At 35.6% G+C, this 27,348-nt stretch overlaps 1 protein-coding gene across 1 annotated transcript; it reads right to left on the bottom strand.

Annotated features, from left to right (window-relative positions):
* Positions 1 to 8,526: 8,526 nt before the first annotated feature.
* LOC113320606 lies at positions 8,527 to 12,387 on the bottom strand. Its single transcript, XM_026568510.1, has 2 exons — positions 12,020 to 12,387; positions 8,527 to 8,631 (listed from the first exon to the last, which is right to left on the bottom strand). Exons 1-2 carry the CDS (start codon positions 12,344 to 12,346, stop codon positions 8,626 to 8,628), a joined length of 333 nt encoding a protein of 110 aa, XP_026424295.1. The 5' UTR covers positions 12,347 to 12,387; the 3' UTR covers positions 8,527 to 8,625.
* Between the last annotated feature and the right edge of the window lie 14,961 nt (positions 12,388 to 27,348).

Raw genomic sequence — 27,348 nt, 5'->3', positions numbered from 1 at the left:
GAAACTATCATGTTATTTCTAACACCTGAGCTTTGTGCTTTTATGAATAGACTCTTTAGATGTTGCCATCTACTCAGATTGGTTCCTCAACTCCTACAACCAAAATGCTTTCATCCACTTAGATTGGTTAGTGCCATCCTTAATAGGGATAAATTTCTAGGCTATGGAGTTTATTTATTGCAACGAAAAGGTAACAAAAAGTTCTACCCCACCCCAAACTTAAATCTAACATTGTCCTCAATGTTTCTAATCAAAGAACAATACCAAAAATATAAGTAACATGAGGAAATAGTAAAGAGAGAAGTCAGAAAGATAGTACCTGGGTGAAGTGTAACCAAAAACCTACAAAAATATTATACAACATACAAAACCGCCTCGATGGTCAATCAAGGTAAACAGGGTCCTCCAGAGGGACCTCCTCAACATCACCTGTAGAAAAAGGCTCTAAAAAGGGCTTCAGTCGCTGACCGTTAACCTTCGAAGAACTACTACCATCTGGTGTCTCAATCTCAACAGCGCCATGAGGAAAACCAGTACGGACCACAAAAGGACCGGTCCACCGAGAGCGCAACTTCCCGGGGAATAGATGCAAACGAGTGTCATACAGAAGAACTTTTTGACCTGGAGAAAATGATTTTCGTAAAATATTCCTATCATGCACAAGTTTCATTTTGTTCTTATACTCCTTAGCACTATCGCATGCATCTCTACGAATCTCGTCCAACTCATTGAGCAGGAGCTTTCTTTGAGCTCCTGCCTTGTCAAGTGAAAAGTTTAAGTTCTTAATAGCCCAATAGGCTCGATGCTCTAACTCAACAGGCAGGTGACATGCCTTTCCAAACACTAAACGATAAGGTGACATTCCAATGGGTGTCTTAAACGCAATACGGTAAGCCCATAAGGCATCAGTAAGCCTTGACGACCAGTCTTTCCTATTTGGATTAACTGTTTTCTCTAGAATACGTTTAATTTCCCTATTGGAAACCTCTACCTGACCACTAGTCTGAGGGTGATATGGGGTTGCTACTTTATGGGTAATACCGTATTGTTTCATTAAAAGAGAAAACGATCTATTACAAAAGTGTGAACCTCCATCACTAATTATATCTCGCGGCGTACCAAAACGTGTAAGTATATTCTCTTTCAAAAAACTGGACTACGACCCTGTGTTCATTCGTTTTACACGGAACCGCCTTAACCAATGGACCCATAAAATCAATGCCCCACACATCAAAGACCTCAATCACTAAAATAGGGTTCAAAGGCATCATATTTCTACGGGAAATGGTTCCTAACTTCTGGCAACACTCACAAGAAACACAATGACTATGGGAATCTTTAAACAACGAAGGCCAGTAAAATCCACACTGCAAAATCTTAGCAGCAGTCTTCTTAGCACTAAAATGACCCCCACATGCATGTTCATGACAAAAGGAGATAATACTATACTGGTCACTCTCAGATACACATCTCCTAATAATCTGGTCCGGAAAATACTTACACAGATAAGGATCGTCCCAAAAGAAATGCTTAACCTCGGCTAAAAACCTAGAACGATCTTGCTTACCCCAATGTTTAGGGGTTCGACCAGTAATAAGATAATTCACTATATTTGCATACCAAGGTGATTGGGAAACAGAGAACAATTGTTCATCAGGAAAGCTATCTCTTATAGGAAGGGAATCACTAGGGGAACTAACAACTAGCCTAGACAAGTGGTCTGCTACTACATTTTCTGCACCTTTTTTGTCTCTAATGTTTGGGGAAAATTCCTGTAACAATAGGATCCATCTAATCAATCTAGGTTTGGTATCCTTCTTAGATAAAAGGTATTTCAAAGCAGCATGATCTGTATAGATTATGATCTTAGAACCTAATAGGTAGCACCTAAACTTATCCAAGGCAAATACGATGGCTAAAAGTTCCTTCTCAGTAGTTGTGTAGTTCATTTGGGCATCATTCAGAGTTTTGCTAGCATAATAAATCACATGAAGTAATTTGTTTTCTCGTTGTCCTAAAACGACGCCTATAACATAATCTGAAGAATCACACATAATCTCAAAGGGTAGGTTCCAGTTAGGTTCCTGGACTATCGGGACAGTAGTGAGTAAAGTTTTAAGCTTCTCAAAATCCTCTAAACAAGCATCATCAAACACAAACTTAACATCTGTTGCAAGCAAATTGCAAAGAGGTCTAGAAATCAAGATAAAATCCTTAATGAATCGACGGTAAAAACCTGCATGCCCTAGGAATGACCTAATATCTTTTACGGTTTTTGGGACCTAAGGTCAACTTTGGCTTTGTCTACCTCTATACCCTTTGAAGAGACGATGTGCCCTAACAAAATTCCTGATTTAACCATGAAATGGCATTTTTTCCAATTAAGCACTAAATTTTTTTCCTTACAACTAGTCAACACTAATGTCAAATGATGCAAGCACTCATCTAAAGATGAACCAAACACTGAAAAATCATCCATAAAGACCTCTAAGAACCGTTCTACCATATCAGAAAATATGTTCATCATACAACGCTGAAAAATTGCCAGGGCATTACATAGCCCGAAAGGCATGCGTCTATACGCAAAGGTACCAAAGGGACAAGTAAAAGTGGTTTTCTCTTGGTCTTCTGGGGCAAGAGTAGCCATCTAAGAAGCAATAGTGACTATGTCCAGCTAATCGCTCTAGCATTTGGTCGATAAAAGGAAGGGGAAAGTGATCCTTCCTTGTGACCTTGTTCAATTTCCTATAGTCAATACACACACGCCATCTCGTGGTCACTCGGGTTGGTATTAATTCATTATTATCATTCTGGACTACAGTGATACCTGATTTCTTGGGGACAACCTGAACAGGGCTGACCCACTTACTATCTGAAATTGGGTAAATAATACCCGCATCTAACAACTTAAGCGCCTCTTTTAGAACTACCTCTTTCATGTTAGGGTTCAGTCGACGTTGCATCTCCCTAGAAGGTTTGGAGTCTTCCTCTAAATGAATCTGATGCAAACACACGGTAGGACTTATACCCTTGATGTATGTTATAGTCCACCCTAAAGCTTCCTTATTTTCTTGAAGTACATTTACTAGCCTACTTTCCTGATCACTATCCAAATCGGAAGCTACAATCACATGTAAAGTCTCAGATGGGCCTAAAAACACATACTTTAGAGTATCGGGTAGTGGTTTAAGGTCCAACTTTGGGGGATCTTCTAAAGAAGGAATTAGGGTAGTCTCAGAAACTGGTAACGGTTCGAACCTAGCTTTCCATCTGTCAGTGTCTAACACAGGGGTAAAATCTAATAGAGCATTCACCTGTTCAATAGTGCCATCGTCGTCAAAATCTAAACCAAAATGGGATAGAAAACTTTCGAATGGGTCTTCAGACAAAATGTTTGGTAATGACTCCTGAACTAAGGCTTCTATCATGTTCACCTCTTCAACACATGTGTAATCTAGCTCATGAGGTTGCTTACTGACATTATAAATGTTCATCTCCATAGTCATATTACCAAAATATAAACTCATCACACCATTTCGACAGTTAATGATCGCATTAGACGTAGCTAAAAATGGGTGACCTAAAATCACAGGTATCTGGTTCTCTGGGTCAGGGACAGGTTGGGTATCTAGGACCACGAAATCCACTGGATAAATAAACTTGTCGACCTCAATAAGAACATCCTCGATAACACCTCGAGGGATTTTAACAGACCTATCAGCTAACTGCAATGTCATCTGAGTAGGTTTCATTTCACCAAGTCCTAGCTGTAAGTATACATGGAATGGCAGTAAGTTCACACTGGCTCCTAAGTCAAGTAAAGTTTTTTCTACCTGGAAGTTACCTATTGTGCAAGCAATGGTAGGAGAACCTGGGTCTTTGTACTTTGGAGTTGTGGTGTTCTGAATGATTGAACTTACGTGACTAGCTAAAAAGGCTTTCTTATGGACGCTAAGTTTTCGCTTTCGCGTACACATATCCTTAAGGAACTTGGCATAAGCAGGAATTTGCCTAATTGCATCTAATAAGGGAAGGTTTATGGTAACTTGATTAAAAACCTCCACTATGTCATTAAAGTTCGATTCCTTCTTTGTTGGTACTAATAGCTGAGGAAATGGGGCTCTAGGCCTAAAATCAGACCTTTCAGGAACCGAATTCACATCATCAGAAACTTTATCAATCTCTTCAGCTACTGGTCCTGAGAGGTGAGATCCTGAGTGGTGAACTACAATATGTTCACTATCGGGCATGGTTACCTTATTGTATACAACTCTATCACTTTTAAGGGTTCTAACAACATTCAATTGATTCGATGGTTTTGCACCTAATTCATGAACTCCTCTAGGGTTGGGTTGTGTTTGACTAGGAAACTTACATTTTTCTCTCAAAGAATCACTTATCAGACCAACCTGGGTTTTTAACTCGGAAATAGCCTGACTATTTTCTTGTCCTATCCTGTTACTAGCTTGTAGACTCTGTTCTACGGATAACTGAAATTTTGCAGTTTGCTGAGTTAACAAGGCGAGAGATTCCTCTAAACTTAGGATTTTCTTATCTGACTGATTCTGAAACTGAGCTAGTCCTGAAGGATTCTTAGTATAGCCAAAATCTGGGGGAGCATTATAATTACTAAACTGACCTTGACTTTGGCCCTTAGACCACGAAAGGTTCGGATGGTTTCTCCAACCAGGATTATAGGTTTCTGAATATGGGTCAATATTTTGACGGTTATCAAATCTGGTGTTATTATAAAGAGCATTGACCTGCTCTTCAATATTCTGGCCTTCCCAAAAAGGCTCCACTCTACCACTAGTCTGGCCCACTTCTAAGGCTTCTAAACTTTTTGCTATAGCAGCAATTTTGGCATCTGATTCATAGCCTCCTTCTACCCTATTAACGTTTCCTCTACTTAAAAGAATTATTTTCTGGGGTGCCCTACTATTTTCCCATTGCTGGGTTTTTCCGGCGATTTCATTAAAAAAAATCATCGCCGCATCAACAGTTTGGTTTTCAAATCCACCAGTGCGTAGAGACTCAACCATGGTCGTTGTGGAATAATCTAAACCCTCATAAAGGATCTGAACTAGCCTAACCTTTTCTAAACCATGATGAGGACACTGGGATAATAAATCATTGAACCTTTCCAAATACCTATATAAAGATTCTCCCTCTTGTTGGGAAAATGTGCATATTTGCGTCCTAATAGACGATGTTTTGTGCCTAGGGAAAAACTTATTGAAAAAGGCAGACATAAGTTGTTCATATGTCTCAATTGACTCGGAGTCCAAACTATACAGCCACGACTTGGCCTTATCTTTCAGGGAAAATGGGAATAACCTAAGTTTCAAAGCATCATCATCTAAGCCTCTAATTCTTAGAGTACTACAAATTTCCTCAAAATCCCTAACATGGTAATAAGGGTTTTCATTTTCTTTCCCTAAAAAGATTGGGATCATCTGTAAGGTCCCAGGTTTCAGTTCATAGGGTGCCTCCGTTTCAGCTAACTTAATACACGAAGTACGAGTAGTCCTAGTTGGATTCAACAAAGCTTTCAAAGTTGACATTTCTGGCGCTATCGGAGCAACAAAGATTCTCTCCTCAGTCAAAGGACGTTCAAAAACAGATTGTTCAAAAGTCGGACTTTCTAGATTAAGGTAATCGAGACGCTTCGAACTACTAGGTATCTCTTTAACAAATCTACCTAGTGCGTCTCTTTTACGTTTAGGCATACAATAGAATTTTCTACATTGGAAGGGTAAGCAAACACAAATCAAGGAAGACTCAACCAAATCAAACATATTGATTTCTAGCAAACAAAAAGCATGATGGCTCCACTTAGATTGTTTCTAGACCAACTTCTAATCCTTCGAACGGGAATTCGTTATAATTTAAGCAAACCCCTCTGGAATCAATCCGAGTTAACGTAAGTTGAAAAGAGGCGAGGGAAGCTCGGTGGAGCTTTGATACCCAAGGCCTCACCGGTATTACAAGGCGGCGCAGTCACGCATTCAACTTACAGAAACTGTCAAGAACTTCGAAGTATGCTTAAAAGAGTAACCAATATTTTTCGAATGACTTTCCTGTTAAGCTCGTTACCCTATCGGTCTCGTTCTAGTCAAAATTTTAGGCTTAGGTTCGCGTAGGTTACGTGTTCCTAAAGCGGGCAAGAAGAGAACGGTGATGAAATCCGAACCCTTATCTTGTATGGCCAGGCCTTGCCCTTTACTAGAAACATAAATGTCCGTATTCAGTCCTCAACATATATGCATACGAAGGAGTCCAGTAACTCGCTGACAGGGGATTCGCGAGTGTTTAGAATCTTACCTCCCGTTCCAGACGGGGGATGAATCGGTTGTAATCGACTCGGGCCACTGACTCCGATGTCTAGTGTACGAACCCAAGGTGCAGAGACAATATCGTAATTGTCCTCCTTCTCTGCAAACAGTTTATATTTAAAGTACCCTTCCGTAGGGTAATACAAAAAATAATGTCCCAAAGTCCAAAAGTCCAAAAAAATAAAGAAAAATTACAAAAATAATAAACCCTAATACAGTTTTTTTTTTTAAATAAAATATACAAACCCTAAACTAAAATTGTCTAAAATAAAATTGTCTTCTTTTCTGTTCTTTTTGCTTTAATCTTTAGCTCCAAGTCTTTATGGAATCACCAAACTCCTTGGCTCATTTTTCTTTATGATCCAGAACCTGTAGACACAAGACAAATACCCAAAAACATAAAAAAGGACAAAAATGATAAATAAAAAAAAAATAATAATAATAATAAATCTAAAACCCTAAAAACAAGTCGGCGGCGCCAAAAATTGATGTGATTTGTAGATAGTGGTAAAAGTGGTTCGATTCTCAGACTTGTGAAGGATATTAATTAGACTTAAATTCTAAAATTAAAATAGAAAACTCACTAAAAATTATAGCAAACTCAATCATAGTTGATATCAATATTAAAAGAACACCGAGGCTAAGATTCCACTATTTTCCAAGTTTAAGGTGATTTAATCCAATCTTTGTATTCATGCAATTTTCTTGTTCAATTTGATTCTCACTATTGCAACAAGTAGATTTTCAAAAGAAATAATTGTAAATACCAAGCATGAAGCATCAAGAGTCTATAAACTAAGCATACTCCATCAAAATAGATCACAATCACTCAAATAAAAATCATATTCAATAATAGTCCAAGACAAATAATCATAATAATAATTGCAATAAATTAAATTAAATAGATTGTACCGCTTTTTGTTGGAAAAATAACTTCCTCTATCGCCTCAACAATGGGGTTTAGCTCCTCATATCAAAAACAGGTTCAAAATAATAAATCATGGCTCAAAAGGTGGTTTTATTGAAGAGAATATATAAAACAGCAGATCTGCAACGGTGTATAGATGTTACAGAAGTCACCGTTACAGTTGGTGTTGCAATACTGAAGATATACGTTACTAATCAACTGTTACAGGATCAGAAATTTAAGACCCTGGAATACGACTATCCTGCACAACTTAATGTTCTTCAGATGTTAAACAACGACACTGTTCTGCGACTGTTTCTCGTGCGTCAATGTTCTTCGCGTTCTTCCTCTTCAGCAGCAGCAGCAGAAACAGAGTTTTATAAAACTCTGATTTCTTCTTCTCTGTCTCTCCTCAGGTCCCCAAACTCTCGACACCCCTTCTATATGACCCAAACAATCTATTTATATCAAAAATACCGATTAAATCTCTCCCAAATCTTCCAAAATCTCTTTCCTTCTCTTCACGGCCAAGTTGCGGCAATTTCTTGTTTTAGAATTTCTACGCGTTTCTAGCTTTCCTTTTTATTCTAAACTCTTCCTTAGATAGATACAAATCTTTGGGAAGGTTTACAATACTTTAATCTCTCTAAAAATTCCCTAAAACAGGTCACGCACGTGACTTTCCATATTTTCTGTTGTGATAAAAATCCGTCGATTGAGCCCAGTCTAATCGACTTTCAACACCCATATCAGATTCCTAGACCCATAAGGAATCTATCCTATGAAAATCAGAGGTTTAATCGACCTCAAACTCCTCCAAATCAGGAACCCTAAATTCTGTTCTTCACTACACCTACTTTCCCGCCAAAACTTGGTTTTTGAAATGTTGAAGATGGTTGCCCCTTATCCAGGGTAGGGGTGCGATTAGCAGCTGCCTGGAAATGGGATGCCCCTTAGTAATTAGGTTACCCCTTATCCAAAGTGAGAGTCCGAATAACAAATGTCCTCCGGGTGCTTTCCGACAACTTTTCGAGCCAATTTTTTCCAAAAATGTTTATTGGCCAAAAATACCTACAAATAAATAAAACACCATAATAAGTACAAAAATGAGCTCTATCAATATATAGAATCGAGACAAATCGGACACAAAAATGTGTCTATCAAACATCACATCTTGTCTTCCAAATACTCCACAAAACAATTGCTCCCAAAGATGGCCAGTTTACTATAAAGGGAGACTTACCTAAGGAATTATCAAACCACAGTAGAAAGATATCATCAATGCAATCTATCCTATCTGGTACCATATGCTGAATTGAAAAGGCAAACCAAATATGAGCAACTATAGGACATCTGACAAACAAATGCATAATTGTTTCCACTTCATTCCTGCAAAAAGGGCAGCAATCATCTATAAACTCATTGTATAACTTCAGCAAGTAATTTACAGAAAACATCTCTGCAAAAATTTTCCACATGAAGTACTTTATTTTTGGAAGGCAATCAAGAGTACAAACTTTCTTCCAGAAAGAAGTATCCTCACCAATAGAAGATATGTTCATATATACTTTATAAGAATATTTAACAGTAAACTCCCTATTACCAGTATGAGCCCACTTAATCTCATCGTTTTTGCTGCTATTTATTCTCATAGAACTAATCTTTTTAACATCAACATGATCAAACAAGGATTGCAGTAAATCAAACTTCCAACTATTATTTTCATGGTTGATTAACTCACTAACAAAAGTAAATTCATTATAATTAGGGTTAATAGATATAGAAGGGGAACTGCGAGAAGGCAATCAATTAGCAAACCATATATTAGTACTAGAACCATCATTGATCTTCACCATAATATTCGATTTTAAGAAAACAAGGATATTAACAATACCTTTCCAAATCCAAGAAGAAGTTTCACCAGCTTCATCAATTTCTAATAAATTCTGATTTGGGAAGTACTTATCTTTTAAGAAAATAAAACGTAGCAGATTTGGATTATTGCTTATTCTCCAACCTAGTTTAGCAATGAAGACTCTATTAGTTGCATAAGTATTTCTGATACCCAGACCCCCACACACTTCAGGCTTACCAATATCAATCCAAGACCTAAAGTAAGCAGCACGTCTAGGGTTATTTTTCGACCACCAAAAGGTTCTTTGAATTGAATCTATTTTTGAAGTAATTTTTTTGGGAAGAGGAAAGCAGGACACGTGATAAACCGCCAAACTTGAATGAACATGCTTTGTAACTACTGTTCTACCAGCAATATTGAGATTAGTTCTCTTAGTGTTACTTAATCCTGAATAAAACTTATCAATCAGAAACTGAAATGATTTACTCTTATTCCTATTCACAAACAAAGGAGTTCCCATGTATTTTTCAGAACTACTCAATAATTTAATGCCTAAAACTTTTGATAACATCTTAATATGTTTATGATGCATTTTTGCACTAGTAAAAAACCCAGACTTTTCAAAGTTTATGGCCTGACCCGATGCTTTCGAGAAACTTTTGATTATCTTCATAAGATTTCTAGCATAAGAAAGGGAAGCTCTTGAAAATAACATACAATCATCTGCGAAAAATAAGTGTGAAATAGAAGGACCGCTACTCCTAAGCTTATACCCCTAAATCATGTTATCTGTTTCAGCTTTTAGTAAAAGTCGAGACAATATTTACATACATATTATGAAAATATAAGGTGAAAGACATTCTCCTTGTCTTAGTCCCCTAGAAGGATAGAAAGTATCACTAGGAGATCCATTAACTAACACTGAATAAGAAACTATGCTGATGCATTGGTAAATCAGATGACACCATAAATCGGAAAAACCAAGCTTTTTGAAGACTGCAATTACAAAAGGCCACTCAAGTCTATAAAAAGCCTTAGAAAGATCCAGTTTAATAGCCATGAAACCATTCTTATTCTTCTTTTTAGTTTTAAAAGAGTGCAAAATTTCCTGACTAATGATGATGTTATCTTGAATCTGCCTATTAGCAATAAAAGCCGACTGAAATGGAGAAATTAGTGAATTCAAGAGGGGTTTTAACCTATTAGTTAAAATCTTTGATATTGTTTTATAAATGGTGTTTATCAAACTAATAGTCCTGAAATCATTAGGCGAAGAGGGATTACTAACCTTGGGAATCAAAGTGATAAAAGAGTGATTAAGCTGTTTAAGGAGATACTTGTTCCGAAAGAAGTTTTGAACATGCATAATGACTTCAGAAGACACTTCATCCCAATTGTCTCTGAAAAAAACACCAGGAAAACCATCCGGTCTTGGAGATTTCCAAGAAGCCATATTTCTAACAGTGATGTGAATTTCGTCAGCAGTAGGAATTTCCACTAATTTATCATTATCCTCAACTGTTATAATAGGCTGAACATCCTTGAGAACTTCAAAAATGTCCTCATTACAAGGATGAGAAGAGGCATAAATATGCTTGAAATAGTTTGATAAAAGAGCAACCACTTGCTCTCTGCTCTCTAACCAATTTCCTTGACTGTCTTTTAAGGTATGGATCGCGTTGTACATATTTCTAAGATTAACAGTATTATGGAAATAACTCGTATTATTATCATAATGCAGAAAGTAATCAATTCTAGATTTTTGTTTATATAAAGAATTTTCAATCTCATACCAGAAATCCAGCTGTTTAGAATAATTCATAACGTAATCACCAAGAGTTGGAGTGAAAGGCAAAGATTGTAACTTTTCAATTTCTGCATTTAACCTACTAATTGTTTGCTTGATGTGGCCAAAGGAATTCAAATTCCATTGAATAAGTTCATGTTTCAAATTCTTGAGTTTACCAGCAACAATGAAACTAAGAGAACCTATAACATCCCTTCCCCAAGCATTTCTTAAGACAGTTTTAAAGTCAGGACTCAACTGCCAGCACTTAAAAAACTTAAAAGGTATTTGGAGACCTTGATGATGGTGGAAACATTTTAAAAGGATGGGGCAATGGTCTGAAAAAACCCTACCTAAATTTGTAATTCTATTATGAGGAAGAGATGAGACCCATTTATCATTCATGAAGCCCCTATCCAATTTTTCGAAAATCAATTCAGAAGGATTCTTAAATCTCCTATTACACCAAGTAAAAGGATTACCAAAAGCATAAATCTCATTCATTTTTAACTGAATTAGACTATTCCTAATAAAATCTGGAGCAAAGGAGTTCTCTGGATTGCCACCTTGTTTTTCCGAAGAATACAAAATAAAATTGAAGTCTCCCAGTAACATCCAAGGTCTATTACTATCCTCATAAATATGATTAAGGTAATTCCATTGATTTCTTTTGCCTAAGTTATTAAGCGAATCATAGACGAAAGAAACCATACAATTCCTAATAGTCGGAGTAATATCACATACAATATGAATCATATTAAAAGCATTCCCAATATTTTCGATATTTGAATTAGCAAAGTAACCAAAGGCCAAACCACCGGATTTCCCTATAGCTGGCACCACATACCAAGAATCAAAGGGTAGATGGTGGATAAATTTCTCAACTGTTCCAGCATCAACCATAGTTTCAAAAAGGCAAATAACATTTGGTTTATACTTACTAAACATGCTTAATAGATGTAGCCATTTTTTATCAGCAGCACCCATTCATATTCCAGCAAAGAAAAATCATGATAATAAATTCTAAATCAAACAGAGTCGAAAAAATTAAAATAAAGCGGAACTGAAGCAGCAAACAAACAAGCAAAAAAGAGTGCAGCAATGAAATAAATAGCAGCAAGAGAATAAAAGCTTACAGGGTCATGAACTGCAGGTGGCTCTTCATCCATAGCATCAACAGAGTCAGTCATCATGAGATTTGCTTCTTTTACAAATTCTTCGTCTGTAACAAAAGGATTCGGTGGAAGAGTTGCCAAAGGGTAAGGTTCAAGATGAATTTTCCCATCAATCTCATTTTCGGCTTCTGGAATATTTAGAGGAATACTGTCAGCGAAAAAATTTGCAAAACTATCCGAAGAAAATCCCATTTCAGTAGAGGAACTAAACACGAAACCCGAAGAAGTATAAGCTGACTGAGCAAAAGAAGAACGCGAAACCCGAAGAAGTATAAAGTGAACTGCCATGGAACATACTCAACTGCTCAATCAAAATCCAAATTAAAGAAATCTTGCAGAGAAATTGGATTTAATAATACCTTCCAGAGAAAGAAAGATTCCAATTTATATTTTCAAAATCTAAAAGAATAAAAAATCCCTACCGTAGGTAGGATCTCATCATGCAAAAGCATATCTCTTTGCTAATCTTCTCAATAAATTACTGACCCTCAATACCAGAACTGAGAATAAGGAGTAAAAATCATACCCACTATTAGAAGTAACCACCACTTTCCCAATCTACTTTGAAAGCGAATCTCATGATGAAGACTGAGTGAACCTATGTCGAAGCCTCCATCAGTTCATGACTAATCCTGAAGAAGAAGAAAAAACTAGACAATAAAGGTTAGAAAGCAAATCAATAGATCGAGAATACAAACAAAAGAATCAATCAAAGTAATAAAACAAAAACCCTAAATTCATGATTGCAAAAACAGAAACCCTTAAAAAAATACGATTAACAAAAAGTTAGGTCTAACATAAAATTGATTTTAATAGCAATTTAAAATTCAGAAATTTGATGCAAAAGATAAAAAGGGATTAAAAGAACTCGAAATTCATAGCAGATTACAGAGAAAATTGAACATATCGAAGAAATCTAAAGAGAACGATGAAGTAATTTCTAGATTGACTTAGTCAGCGTCGCCTGACCAATCGCCTTGACAATCGCCTGACTGCACATATGATTTTGTACGAAATCAGCATGTACATTCAACTCCTACTCCGTAACGGACATTTATGTTGGGCCCGTTACTGAAAACTATTAATGGGTTATAGTCATAATGTTTTGAAATTCGATGCTCCACATCATGTTTTTTTCAACTTTTTTCAGTTTATCGAACCGTTTTTTTTTTTGGATTACTCAAAAATGGTTGGGGACTACTTTGTGATAGGAATATCTGCCCTATCGTTATAAGGGGTATCCTAAAGTGTGGAAATGACTAACCTACCCTCCTTAACCTAATTCAATTTAAAACCAACCTAATAACCACCTATATATATAACCACCTCCTCCCATCACCACCGCCACTCACCACCACCGACCACCACCTACCACCTTCGCTACCACCACCACCGACCACCTCAAACCACCACCGATGCCACCTCTATATATAGCTTAATTTAAATCATTAACAAAATTAAAATTATAACAAACCCGTTATTTTTCATTCGTTTTTGGTTGAAAAAATGAGAAGTAATTGTCAAAATGAGTTGAAAATGGAAGTCGCAGAGATAACTTCAGTTAGGAATTTTGGGAAAATTTTTGTCGAACTAGCCGAACCTGATGGAAACGAAGAACATGAAGGAAAGTTCGGCTATTTCGAAAAAAAATGTTTCTAGGCGCAGGTTGCCGAACTTAGTTTTAATGGAGTTTTTTCTTTCAGAAAAAAGTTCGGTTACGTCGCAATTTTTTTTCCTAGCCGAACTTTTGATTCTGTTAAGTCGCAAAAAAATTCCCAGCCGAACTTTAAGTTCGGTTACGTCGCAATTTTTTTTCCTAGCCGAACTTTTAGTTCGGTTACCTCGCAATATTTTTTTTCCTAACCGAACTTTTCTGTGTAAACAAAAACTCCATTAAAGATGACTTCGGCTACCTGTGTAAATTTGAAGTATACAAAAAATCCATTAGTTCGGTTACCTCGTAATTTTAATTCTACTGGCATAGCCGAAATCAGTTTATAAAAAAAAAAAAAAAAGAAACTTCTTCTCAAAAATTATTCTTTAAAAACACCCAACTAATTAATCTAACCTCACTAATCACTAATTAATCATTACACTAACTAATTTAATTACCAAGAGTAAGTTTGGTATAAAAAAAAAATTAGATAAAAGATGACTCAATATACTTTTAATATCCACCCAAAAAATGAAAAGCAGTCCCCCATCATTTTCGAATAATCCCAAAAAAACGGTTCTTTTCAAAAGTGTAGAAGAATTTTAAAGTGTCGCGGTATTGTCCATTAAGGATCCTGTTTATTAACGATCCAACTCAGTGCTCATGTGATCCCATTTTTATCCGACCCCAACCCTTAACTGGATCCGACTCACTGTTCTGATCCCGAACCTGTTTTACTGTTCTATCTTGTTCCAGATTTAGTATATTGGTTGTTCAATCCGGTTCCATGACTTGTTCCATGAGTATTTAGTCAGGAATAATTTAAGATAAGGAAGTTTACGGATAACGACAATAATTTTGGATCATAGTATGTGCACAAAATAAAGAGGTTTCCCCCGACAGTAAGATGAACTAATTACGGTTATGCTTCCGCTTTATCGAAAATATTAATGCATGTTTATATTTTAAATTTAATTTTTATCGAATGATTTTATAATGGAAACCATTTTTGACATCATTAGATTTGTGTGTGCATTATGATATGGTTTGTGTGCTTGTGAGATTATACTTCAAATTATTACGAGACTCTTTAGTTATCACCACAATGATATTAGAGTGTTATATTTCAGTATAATCATAATGTTATTATAAGCATGAATTTGCAAACCATAAGTGTACGTTTTGCAGTTATCGACATCATGTGATAATGACATTATTTTAGTTGATTGACTATTGCCACGGTGATGTCAAATCACTTTTGGTCATAATCACAATTTTTTAAATGCTTGTAAAAAAAAATCCTTAAATATATTAGAACAAAATTTACCCACAGGAAATTGGAGTTCACATATTTAAGAAAACACTAATTGACATGATTGTTGATCATACATTATTGATTTGAATCTTGAGGGTGTCTAGTGTCAGTATGTTTCATTTTTTCTTTTGACCATTTTCGATAGACACATTCAAATAAAATCATGATTAAGTAAACGCCACATAATTTTTGGTACATACTTTCTTAAAATGCTTATTTAAAGTTTTAAATTCTTATTATAGAATTGAGTAACCCATAATGGGTTTTCATATTTTAAATGAGCAATCAAATATGTTATTTTATGTCTGAAGCTCGGTGCATTTTTTAACGAAGGAATAAAGTATTATTGTTTTTTGGATTAATTTCTTATATTTTTGAAATTGATATCCCTCAATTATTTTAAGCACCCTTCGTCATTATCTACCCTATAACCTTTATTTATTCTGATCCTTAAAACTAGTATCGAATTTAACTATTGACGCATCAAAGAATTTTCTTCAACGAAAATTTCATTATTAAATTATACTTGTAGACTTGCCTATTGCTCGATTTTGTTTTACGAAAACTTCATTATGCTTGGAGATTTTTCAATTAAAGAGTGTTGTTATTTTTACAATTTATATATGATGACATGCCTTTGAATAAAGGTTTATGATTAATGTTTTAGGGTTACTCATAATTGTTTTTAATCGATTAAATGTATGATCAAATCAAGTATGTCCATATCATTTAGTGGGACCGTGCAATATCACAAGAAAAGCTAGTGTGATATTTGCAATTGTGCATATTTGCTGGATTGTTTAGTTATCACCACAGTGATACTAAACTTTCTTCTTGTGGGGGTTGTATATTTTGAGTCCAGGCCGGTTCCTATGGAAAATGGCCAAACCCTCCATTTGCCATGCTAGCTGGCCTGGCAAACTGGACCCACCACTATGGGAGAAAACACAATCGACCGAGTCTACACCGACCGGTGGAGAAAAAACCGACCAGTCTTAGTTGAACCTCCAACGTCCGAGTCTTGACCGTTGTCGGTCTTTTTGAAACCTGTCGGTCTTGTAATCGCCGCTTATTTGAGTGAAGTAACGGCTATTTCCCCCAACATTTATCTATAAATTTGCCCCATTCAATTAAATTTAATCACACCTAATTTTCTCATTAACTCTATCTTTACTCACTCTATTGTACCTTAATCATCTGTTTAATTTTTTTTCCAACTCAATGGATATGATTCTTCTGACGAAGAAGTGCGTATTCATATGGATCGATTTGAAGAACAACAACGAATATTCGTTCAGGCCTTGGAACAGATTGACGATGAGTCAGATGAAGATAAAGAACTAACCAACACCTTGATCCAGCTAGATTCATCGGGGCAATTCCTCCGTTAACCTGTCCATCTCCATCTCCCATACCATGAATTGTCTGGGATTCATTTTTTCGGTGTTTGCATTTAGAATCTTATTCTTGTCATAGCCTGAAAAAAATTTTTCTTGAGTTAGTCGATGTTTTTCATCTCCTTAGTCAAGAACTTGCGGTCTACAACTCTTTGTTTTTCGACGGTCTTCTGATGCTCTGTCAAAGTTTTCATAGTACTACTACCTCCTTCACTTGCTTCTCCTTCTTGGGCATCTTTTCTCGCTGCTCTTGCATGATTTCTTCCTAATAATTTTCTCTTAATTGCAGTATTGACACTCAAGTTGGAATTATTGTTTCCAGTGGTTTCTGGTGAAGAAAATGGATTATCTGAAGGGGGATGAGATGATTGAGATGGTTGTGAAACTGGCGTTGAAGGTGAAGAAGTGCATGGTGAACTTGCAGGTATATTCTGCATGTTTTCTAACACTTCTGGATTATATTTAGGCAACACTTTCAAAATATGATAATAACTTTCATAAGCAAAATTTGTCCCATGTTTATGGTGCCTATCAGTTCGGCACTTTCGTTCGACATCAACATCGACAAGACCGCTCTCTCGACCACGAGCAACTTGCATTATAGCAGCGACATACAAGGTAACTTGGGCGTTGATTGTAACAAAGTGACTAGACAATCCATTAGCATCACACTCGTTGATGTTCATAGCTTCTTGACGAAAATTAGCAAATATGTTATCCCATAACTTGTTAGATTGTTGACTGGCACCATCGATACTATCTTGTGTAAAGAACACATAGTTTCTTCAAATGCTTTCATCTTCGGATACGGTAAATTTTGGACCCTAATCTTCTTATTTTGTTGTTTATATTGAGTACTAGATTGAGATATATTAAAGAAATTATACAATGCGAGTGAATGAAAGAGTTAGATGATGAAATTTGTCTTAAATTAACAAATGTGAAGAGCAGAGAAGAGGAGGTGTGAGTTAAAATGGTAGCGGAATGTGGTATTTATAGGGGGGATATTTATGACCGTTGGATCAGATTCTACCCAGCGGTGTAAACTAGGCCGGCCGGTCTAATAGGAGTCGCTAGCGGTTTAGTAAACACCTAACGGTGTAAACTACACCGAGTGGTCGAGTCTCGACCGCTCGGTAGAAACTTGACCTGGCTTGGCTAAGTGGCAAATTCCGTTTTGCCTCTTTTCCACCTCCATAGTGGGTGCATAAATGGAAAACTCTTTGGTTTGCCACACCCATAGGAAGTGGCCTTAGTTTGATTTAACGATAAGAACAATGCTGCTGCAAGTAGTCTTGGTTCACACGTTTAAACAAGCATAAAGGTTATCTAAATGTTTCATGTACATGTAAAACAATAGCTACCCACAGGAGACTATTATTTTGATGTATTAGGTTGAACATTAGAATTATTTGATTTTATTAATACATGTTAGGACGAGATTCTCCCACAGGTGACTCTAGTTTTTGTATTAAACAAACATAATGTTGTGTGCATGAGAAGGTAAGATATCTACAAATATTTTTCATGTCTCACATTGTTCCTTGGTAAGGTTTTACCCACATAAGACTCTTATTGAAAGTATGAAACTATTGTAAGCTTAATTTTCATTTATCTCTATTATAAATTTCATCTTTGTTCTTATTAATTATTGATTACGATTATGTTGTAGACTTTTTATGATCCAATTTTTGGAAAATAAAGTTGATTATCACCTGATGATTTTTCGCATTACTGTGTAAGTTTATATATTGCATTATGAATCTCAAATTATGGATGCTTTCTCAAACATTAATTACTGAATTTGAGACGCAAATTATAAAGAAAGTGAAAATCATAAAGTCTGGTAAAGTGGTGAATATTGTGAAATGTATGACAAAACAGGATTATATCCTGAATATTTTGCGTATGTATCTCCAAAATTTTTGAATTGTTACTCAATACACAAGGCCAACTTATCCTTGGCATAATGGTGTATGACAAAAAGGCGAAATCATACTTTTATGAAAATGGTTAGAAGCATGATGAGTTATGTATAATGTCCACAAATCTGTGAATGTATGTTCCTTCAACAACTGTGTAATTTAAGTAGATTTCCGAGTAAAGTAGTTTCAAAGACACACTTTGGACTAGAAATGATGGATACCTAGTTTAAATCACCTTAAAGTTATGGTTGTTCAGTTGGAGTTGAAAGATTACATTCCCAATAATGAAAATTGGATTTGAAAAATATTACTGACTCATTAGTTTTCCTAAATAATCAAAATGGTATTTTTTTAATGTTGTAACTGTAGTATGAGAATTATTGAAACCGAGTATATTCATTAGTAATGGCATAATCAGTGGGAGTACGTGGATACATTTTCTGAAGAAGTCATGATAATGACTCCTTTATCTAATATTTTTACAGATATTGTGAGTATTCTCATTGTCGGAATGTTAGATAATGAAAGGCCACAAATTATAGATCCAATAGTCCATAATAAAACTACTGACATTAATGAATTTTTTTGATAACAACATGAACCAGCATTAAGAAGGTCTCAAAAGAGATTGAAAGGAAGTTATTCATGTTTTTTTAGTAATTTTCTTACAAGAATTTATTTTATTTTGATATGGAATGGCAAAGACTCGATTTCCGGTTTCACAAATATTATGGGTAATAATTTTGATTAATGGATTGATGTTATGTGAGAAAAAATCAATAGTTGAAAGTCAAGTCTCGAATATTGATTAATTGCTTGAAGGACAAATCAGTTGTATGAAAGTGGGTCTTTTTGACCTAACACGACTGTAATAACAATGTTAAACGGTACAAAGAAAAACTTGTAGCCAAAAATTTTACTCGGATGCATTGATTATAAATAAGTTTTTCTCTCATGGCAAAGAAAGACTTATTCGGAATTATCATAGTATTATTAGTAGCTAGGTATGACCTAAGATTTGGATTAACTAAATGTGACAATATCCTTTATTAATGATAAATTATAAATAAAATTTACGTGTGTTAATATGAAGGCCTTGCCGTATAAAGACAGGAACACACAATCTGCAAACTTAATAAATGAAAGTGAAAATGCGGGGGTCTAACAACCACACCCAATATTTCGATTAGCAATCTGTATGGACTAACTCGATTATACTTTCAAGAGAATCAACTAGACAGTTAGGCTCAATCTTAAGAAAGATATATCAAGGAGTTAAATATCTCAATCTCTAATTCAATCTGAAATCATCAAATGGAAATCTGCGAGCCCGATTGAATACAAGAGATATAAACTTGGATGGTAACAGAGACCAATATCCAAGGATCAATCAATTTCCAATCAACCGAAGGTTGGATTTCAAAATTGATCAATACAACGTACAACCTGTGATATTTCAATTATATAACAAAATATAATTCGGAAAAGAAATAACACAGACACCAGAAGTTTTGTTAACGAGGATACCGCAAATGCAGAAAAACCCCGAGACCTAGTCCAGATTGAACACCACAATGTGTTAAGACGCTGTAAACACTAGCCTACTACAAACTAACTTCGGTCTGGACTGTAGTTGAACCCCAATCAATCTCACATTGGTTCAAGGTACAATTGCGCTCCTTACGTCTCTGATCCCAGCAGGATGCTACACACTTGATTCCCTTAGCTGATCTCGCCCACAAACAAGAGTTGCTACGAGACAAAGTCGAAGACTTTAATAAACAAATATGTATCACACAGAAAATTCCAAGATAATAGATAAATCTGTCTCCCACATATAAACCTACGAGTTTGTTCCGTATTTCGATAAAATCAAGGTGAACAAGAACCAATTAATAACCCGGACTTATATTCCCGAAGAACAGCCTAGAATTATCAATCACCTCACAATAATCTTAATCGACTAGCGAAACAAGATATTGCGGAATCACAAACGATGAGACGAAGATGTTTGTGACTTCTTTTATCTTGCCTATCGGAGATATAATCCCAATCCAATCTTACGATTGTACTCTTACGATAGAAACGACAAGATCAGATCACTAAACTACAAGAGAAGTAGTTCGGTCTGGCTTCACAATCCCAATGAAGTCTTTAAGTCGTTAACCTACAGGGTCTCGAGTAGAAACCTAAGGTTAAAGGAGAATCGACTATAGCTTAACACAACTAGTATCACACAGGAGGTGTGGGAATTAGGTTTCCCAGTTGCTAGAGTTCTCCTTTATATAGTTTCGAATCAGGGTTTGCAATCAATGTTAGCTTAGTAACAAAGCATTCAATATTCACCGTTAGATGAAAAACTGATTAGATTCAAGCTAATATCTTTCAATCGTTAGATCGAAACTTAGCTTGTTACACACAAATGAAATGTATTTTATTTAGGTTTGAGTAACCGTACCTAAACGTGTACACTTAGTTGGTTCAATAATAGTTAACGAATGGTTAGCCATATGAGTACTTTCATATCAACTGTATTCATTTTTATCACAACTAGTTCAAATGACTTCAAAAGAACTAGTTGGAGAGTTGTTCAATTGCTTAGGTATTTATGAATAGACACAATTGAAACAAAATCGGTTAGATTCATTTGAATCAATTCATGAACATTATAGCCACGGTTTGCAAAGATTACATTCCTTATAATTTATTTGTTTAAGTTCATGAACTACCGATTTGAGAAAATAATCAGCTTAAGTATGCGTACGGGTATGCGTACTTAAGCAACCAGATTTGAGTTGGTTTTGGTTTCCCAACTCAGCAGAAAATTTCGGGTATAAAAGTTCCACTTTAGGTGACTGGTTTAAGAGTTTGTAAACTCCAAAGTCAGCAGAATTTCACGGACGCGAACTTCCACCAGTATGCGTATGGGTACGCATACTTAACCTGTCTCCTTCACAAATTCTGTATACACACATATGCATACACTTGGTTCTGTGTTTATGGATTTATGCACTAATGTGCGAACACACTATATATGCTTATATCCAAAGATGGTTACATAATCTCAACTTTACATTTCAATCGTTGAAACATTCTTAGAGGATGTTATATAGTTGTTATTCACAAACTATTTTTCATCAAAGCGATTTTCAAGATATTGAAATGTCATCGTGACATTCGTCACGAGTAAAGATGAATTTGGTTAAAGCGAAAGCTTACCAACACATATTTCGAGAAATAGATAGGCGAGATAAACTCGGCTCGAAATAGCAAATGCGTATAATTGAAAACTATATACTTATACGAATTTTGTCTCAAGAGTAGTAGATAGTGTAGATAGACTTTTGAGTTATAGATAAGTTCAAGCATCCACATATCTTTTAGTCAGATGAAGTTCCACTGGTTCCTTGAGTAGTTCTTCGTCTTCGTAAGATGATCGTCGTGGATTCTGGAGCTCAACTACACTTAACTATCCTAGTCTGAGACTTAGCTATAAGTAGACTAGAAATCGAGATATATAGTTTTGACAACTAAATTTGAAAAACAAGCTTGAGATAACAACGCCTTGCGAGTTCGACCGAGCAGTGCTCTAACAATCTCTCGCTTGTCAATTTTAGTGGCAAAACTATCAATACATATGGATTACAAAATAAATAAAAACTTTGTAGCTTCTCGTCCACATGCTTGATCTCCTAGGTTCTTCAACATTACTCGAAAACTTCATCACTTCCAAGTACTCCCATGATTCCATAGATGTTCAATTCAGCATCATAGTTGTTGAAGATCCGTGACCATAACAATGATAAAACAAAAGCTCTCTATCATTGTTATACAGTGTCATAGTATTATTACACAGTATCAAAGTTCAATTGTATCACAACTTCAACAATAATACTATGGTGATATGTATCACTCCCCCTTAGTCAATACTTTCATCTCAACATGAAAACCGCTCCCCCTTATATGATGATCCGAAAACCATATGTATTTGTAGTGTGAACTACACATTAGTTCTCCCCTTTTTTGTCAATAAAATTGGCAAAGGTACGAAAACTAGTGGGATCCTAATGAAATTTACACGGAGATGCTTCAACACTAAAGAAAAGTGCATATTAACTTTGTTTAGATGCAATCATATAGCCAAGGCTAAATGCATTCATCAAGGAGTTTATAAAGATGCAAGATAACTCCTATAATATTCCACAGCCGCACTCCCCACAAAGATATGTAAATTAAGCGCAAGTTCAAAAGAACTCTCCCCCATAAAATGTCATTCCCGAAAGAACAACAAGAGCGACCTTACTTTCACAAGAAAAGAAGGATTTCTTTGGACCCCAAAAATCACAAAGAAAATGATTTTGTATCCAAAATTATCAATCAAACTAATCACAAGAGAACCTATGATTAATTTAATCGGAATACACAACCAAAATAACCACAAAAGAATTCATGATTAGTTTAGTTGCAAATGCTCATATAAGAAGACTTATGGAGCCACACAGTATATACATAAAATATGGATCATGTAAGATCAGTACTGCGGAATAGACAAAGATTCATTCTATTTTCATCACTATTTGCATAACGACATATAATAGACATAATCTTTGTAGACAAAAATTCATCCTGTCTTCCATCAATTATTTGCATAATGACATAATAGGTTCAATTTTTGAATGTCAAAAGTTCATAAATCTTTCATCAATACATGCATATCGATATATGAAGAAGATAACTTTTGAAAAAGTATGGGACAATCATAGTCACGGACGCAAACACACATATCCCATAACACATTGCAATATATATATAAAACCATAAAGATTAATACTGCAAAAATCATCTTCCAAATCAACTTTATAATTTAAATAAATAAATATAAAAACATTGCAAGATGAAAACGTTGGACATAGCTATATGTACTCACAATAATGGTTATTCCAAATCCTAGTTATCCTTCTTAAATAAAAACAAAAATTCATATAAGAAGTTTCCTAGACATTAAGATCTTTGAAAATTTCCTTGTCATCCCGAACTCCTTGTCGTCAACAACCATTGGAATATACGGCTCATGGAGAAAGGAGTCAATACCAACAAACCTTCTTGGCTGACGCTGTTGAACCAGGGCCTTCTGAATTTCCAGTGATCTTAGAGCACAAGCCTTTATTTGTTGAATCTCTTTCCTTGTCTGCTTCAACTCTTCAAGAACATCAGAAAACTTCTGAGAGTTTGAAGGAACTGCTCTTAGCTTCCTCACATTCCTTATTTTTCTTTTCAAAGTTGGAGATAATGGAGATCTCTCTTTTTCCTTAGTGATCGATGGCTTAATAATCATATTGACATCTTTTCCATCAGAAGACATGATGCTTGGAGTATCCATATACACGTTTTTGTGAGAGGAATCACAAACAAAACTCAACAAGCAGTCTTTAAGATATAAAGAGTATCATAGAAGGAAAAAGAAATGTAGGGTTTCTAAACTTTTAATAGGTTCTTGTACGCACAACTCGCGGCCCTATAAAGAGTAGAATTGTCGAGAATAACCCTCTTTTTTATTGATTAAACAGGAAAATCCCTTCCAACACGAAAGAATCCCATACTCAAAAAGAACGGCAAAACTAAGAAAAAGAAAACAAGGATTTTTTTTCTTCTTAAAGCCTGAGGTGTGCACGATCTTGTCTCTTTTAATCGGGTACATTAGACAAGATGCACGAGGACAACTTTAGCTCCCCCAAAACAAGCAGCTGACTAATCCAAGAGATTAACTAAATAAAGAGGCACTACGAACATAAATCAAATACTTAAGCATTCAATTGAGAAATCTACAATAAAATCTTAACCCAAAACTAGCCCCGCTCTGAAATAAATATATACAAGAATTCCTCTCAAATGATACATATTCAATAGTGAGTTGATTTACAAATAGAATATAAACACAGAATAAACATCGCGGTATCCAACTAACTAACGTAAATAATTCTTCGAAGCTTCGTCACATGCACATCTTGATATGTCTCTGAAACTGAAAGTGGGAATGGGTGAGCACATCATCCCTAAAAGGGGTGCCCAGTAGGAATAACATTTAACTTTCAAGTAATCATGACAAGATTTGGAAAACAATAATGTTTTCCGAAACATTAAAAAGTGACCGAGTCACTGAAATAAACAAACATGTAGATGGACAAACTCCTTCTTCAAACAATGTATAGTATTGATGCCACTTCCACACCGAATAGTAATATTGATGCCAATTCCACACCGAATAAACATATAATAGATATAAATGCGAAGGAGCGCATCCTATATACCACATGTGGAAATTATCATTTCCGATAACAATTCATATTGACAGACAAACTATACAAGTCATTTCCAAATCGTGGAAAGATTCAAAGAATCAATAGAACAATCATAATGCAAAGTAAACAATGTATGGAATACACAAACGGACAATGCATGAGTTTGTGAACATAAACTTTTGTAAAAGAAACAATAATGGTTACGAAAGAGTTAAATATATTCCCACCTCTTTTGATGACAAGCCACGCCTACCTCGAGATCCACGATCCACTGGTTCATCCTTTGAATCGATCGTTGTTAATATAGACTAACTGTTAATCATACAAGAACTCTAATAAACTAGACCAAATGGCTCATACAAGAATCATACAAGTCTATCTAATGGTTCTAAGCCAATTTATGACTTTACACATTTTCATTCTCTAACTTTAGCATAGTTAAGGTTTACTAATTCAATTAGGTTGATTCTATAGTCCATTAAATAATTCTTATGACTATCTATAACTTTGTCGAAGAAACCAAAGTCCAATTCGGACCACAAGAGGTCCAAACATCTAATTAAGAAAACTGCCCTAAGCCCAAGTCCACTAAACTAACCCCTTAATCTAAGGCACGGTCCATCTGAGTCAACTAACGGTCAATGGGATCAACTAACGGTAAACGACAGTCAATGGTAAACTGAGTCAAATCGGTCAAGGTACACTGGGTCAAGTTTGGTCAGGTCTGTTCACTGAGTTAACTCAGTTAGTCACACTAAGTCAGCTAAACAAATTGAGTCAGCTAAACTGATTGGGATGACTAATAGGACAAAAGCCTAATCTAAACTTCTATTACAGATTTGGTGCAACATTTTCATTAAACGAAACAACAACAACTCAAACATTAACTTTAGTAAACTTCACAACTCAATTACAATCGTAAACTGAGTTTACCTTCATCTGTAGTTGCATGCTTCATTAAGGCCACTGCTAACAACATTACAATCAATTTCAGTTCATTAACTCAGCTGAACTACTATACCACTAAGTTCAGTTTAATAAAACCATTAGATCCCTTACTTGCACAGAGTTCTGCTTACTATTTCATTTGCACTGTAATCTTATTACTCAATCAAATGCATTCCAGACCTCCTCCATGTATTGTGACCACTAACTCAATTAAGAATAAAACTTCACAGAAAACACCACCATCTAATTCACTATTCACACTTGTGATTCAACACCTCATCTTGAACCACACACAACCATGGAATAATCCTCCTGCAATCATCTATCAACACTAACCTATAACTGCATCCCCGTCTATATCTCTCATATTAGTATCTCTCAAGTACAACACCATCAGCTTATTCATGTTCATCACTTTCATCTACAGAGCCCCGCTATAGAACTCAACCACAGAACAACAACTTTCAACTCTGCTCAATCCTAATTCAGGAAAACAACCCACCTTCTCTACCACCATTCTTATGATAGCAACTAACATTCAACATCAAAAAACCATCACCTCATATCCCTGTATCTAATATAACCATTACCATTTCCATTTCAGCTACACATAAACTCAGCTCATACTTGTGTAGATGGTCGATTTTCGACAAAGGCTAAAATCGTAAAACCATAATTGTACATACTCCTGATCCAGCAATCAGATGAGTATTGAGGCTCATGTCTCTCATCGAAGCATGAAAGCTCATGCCACAAGAATATCTGATTGAGAATACTGTCTCTCAGAGTATATGTAGATGTGTAGTCTCTCAGCTGAGGAAACGACATATCTCATGAGTATTGAGCAATTTCAGTAATTACTTTTATATAGAATCGAACGGTTGGACGGCTCCTAGACAGCTTGCCTGCTAGTATAGAGCGATAACGTCTTCAGGATGCAACAATGTTTTCCCTGACTATATAAAAGATATGTGTATAGAACCATTATGATTGGACGGCTCCTAGACAGCTTGCCTGCTAGTATAGAGCGATAACGTCTTCAGGATGCAACAACGTGTTTTCCCTGACTATACTATACATAATAAATATGACGCTTCAACAAGCTCATATCGCTCAATTCTTGAATAATTAATGCTCATAGACAGCATTCCTGCTAGTATAGAGCCATCAAATAATTATCTCTAATCCTTAAATTCATTAATTGAATATTCGGAAATACTCTACATTCTTCATAATATTTCATTACTTCAATTCGTGGTTCTTCCCAGCAGAATTCCATGGGTTAGTGATAAATATTCAACGTGCGGGGATCTGAAACCACTATCGAGTAAGCCCCGACCAAAATGGTGCAAGTGTACTCAACAAAAATGCACTAACGAGCACCTGAATGCACGAACGAGCATTCCAAAATACGAAGGAACGATGAACCTATGCAAAATAGGAAGAACAATAATAAATAATAAAATATTAGCTAAGGCGCTAGGGGACTCGGCCCACCGGTCGGCCAGTCACGCCGTGTCCAGTCCCACGCCCAATTCTATATTTTATCATATTTTTATTATTTTCATTGATCTCATGAAAATCCCTTCATTTGAACAAATATCTTTCATTTTAAGAAAACTCAGTTTCATGGTGTTTCCTTCACATCAAGGAAATAATATAAAATTGGGAAAGGTGTCGTGGGACCGTGTCTACTAGCCGGATGGTTATGCCCTAATTATGGTCGGTCCCACACCTCATGATTCCTCATTA

This window comes from Papaver somniferum, chromosome 11 (genome assembly GCF_003573695.1).
Source record: "Papaver somniferum cultivar HN1 chromosome 11, ASM357369v1, whole genome shotgun sequence".
Classification (NCBI taxonomy): Eukaryota; Viridiplantae; Streptophyta; class Magnoliopsida; order Ranunculales; family Papaveraceae; genus Papaver; species Papaver somniferum.
The sequence above is the reverse complement of the archived record's forward strand: the minus strand, read 5'-3'. Positions and strand labels throughout refer to the sequence as shown.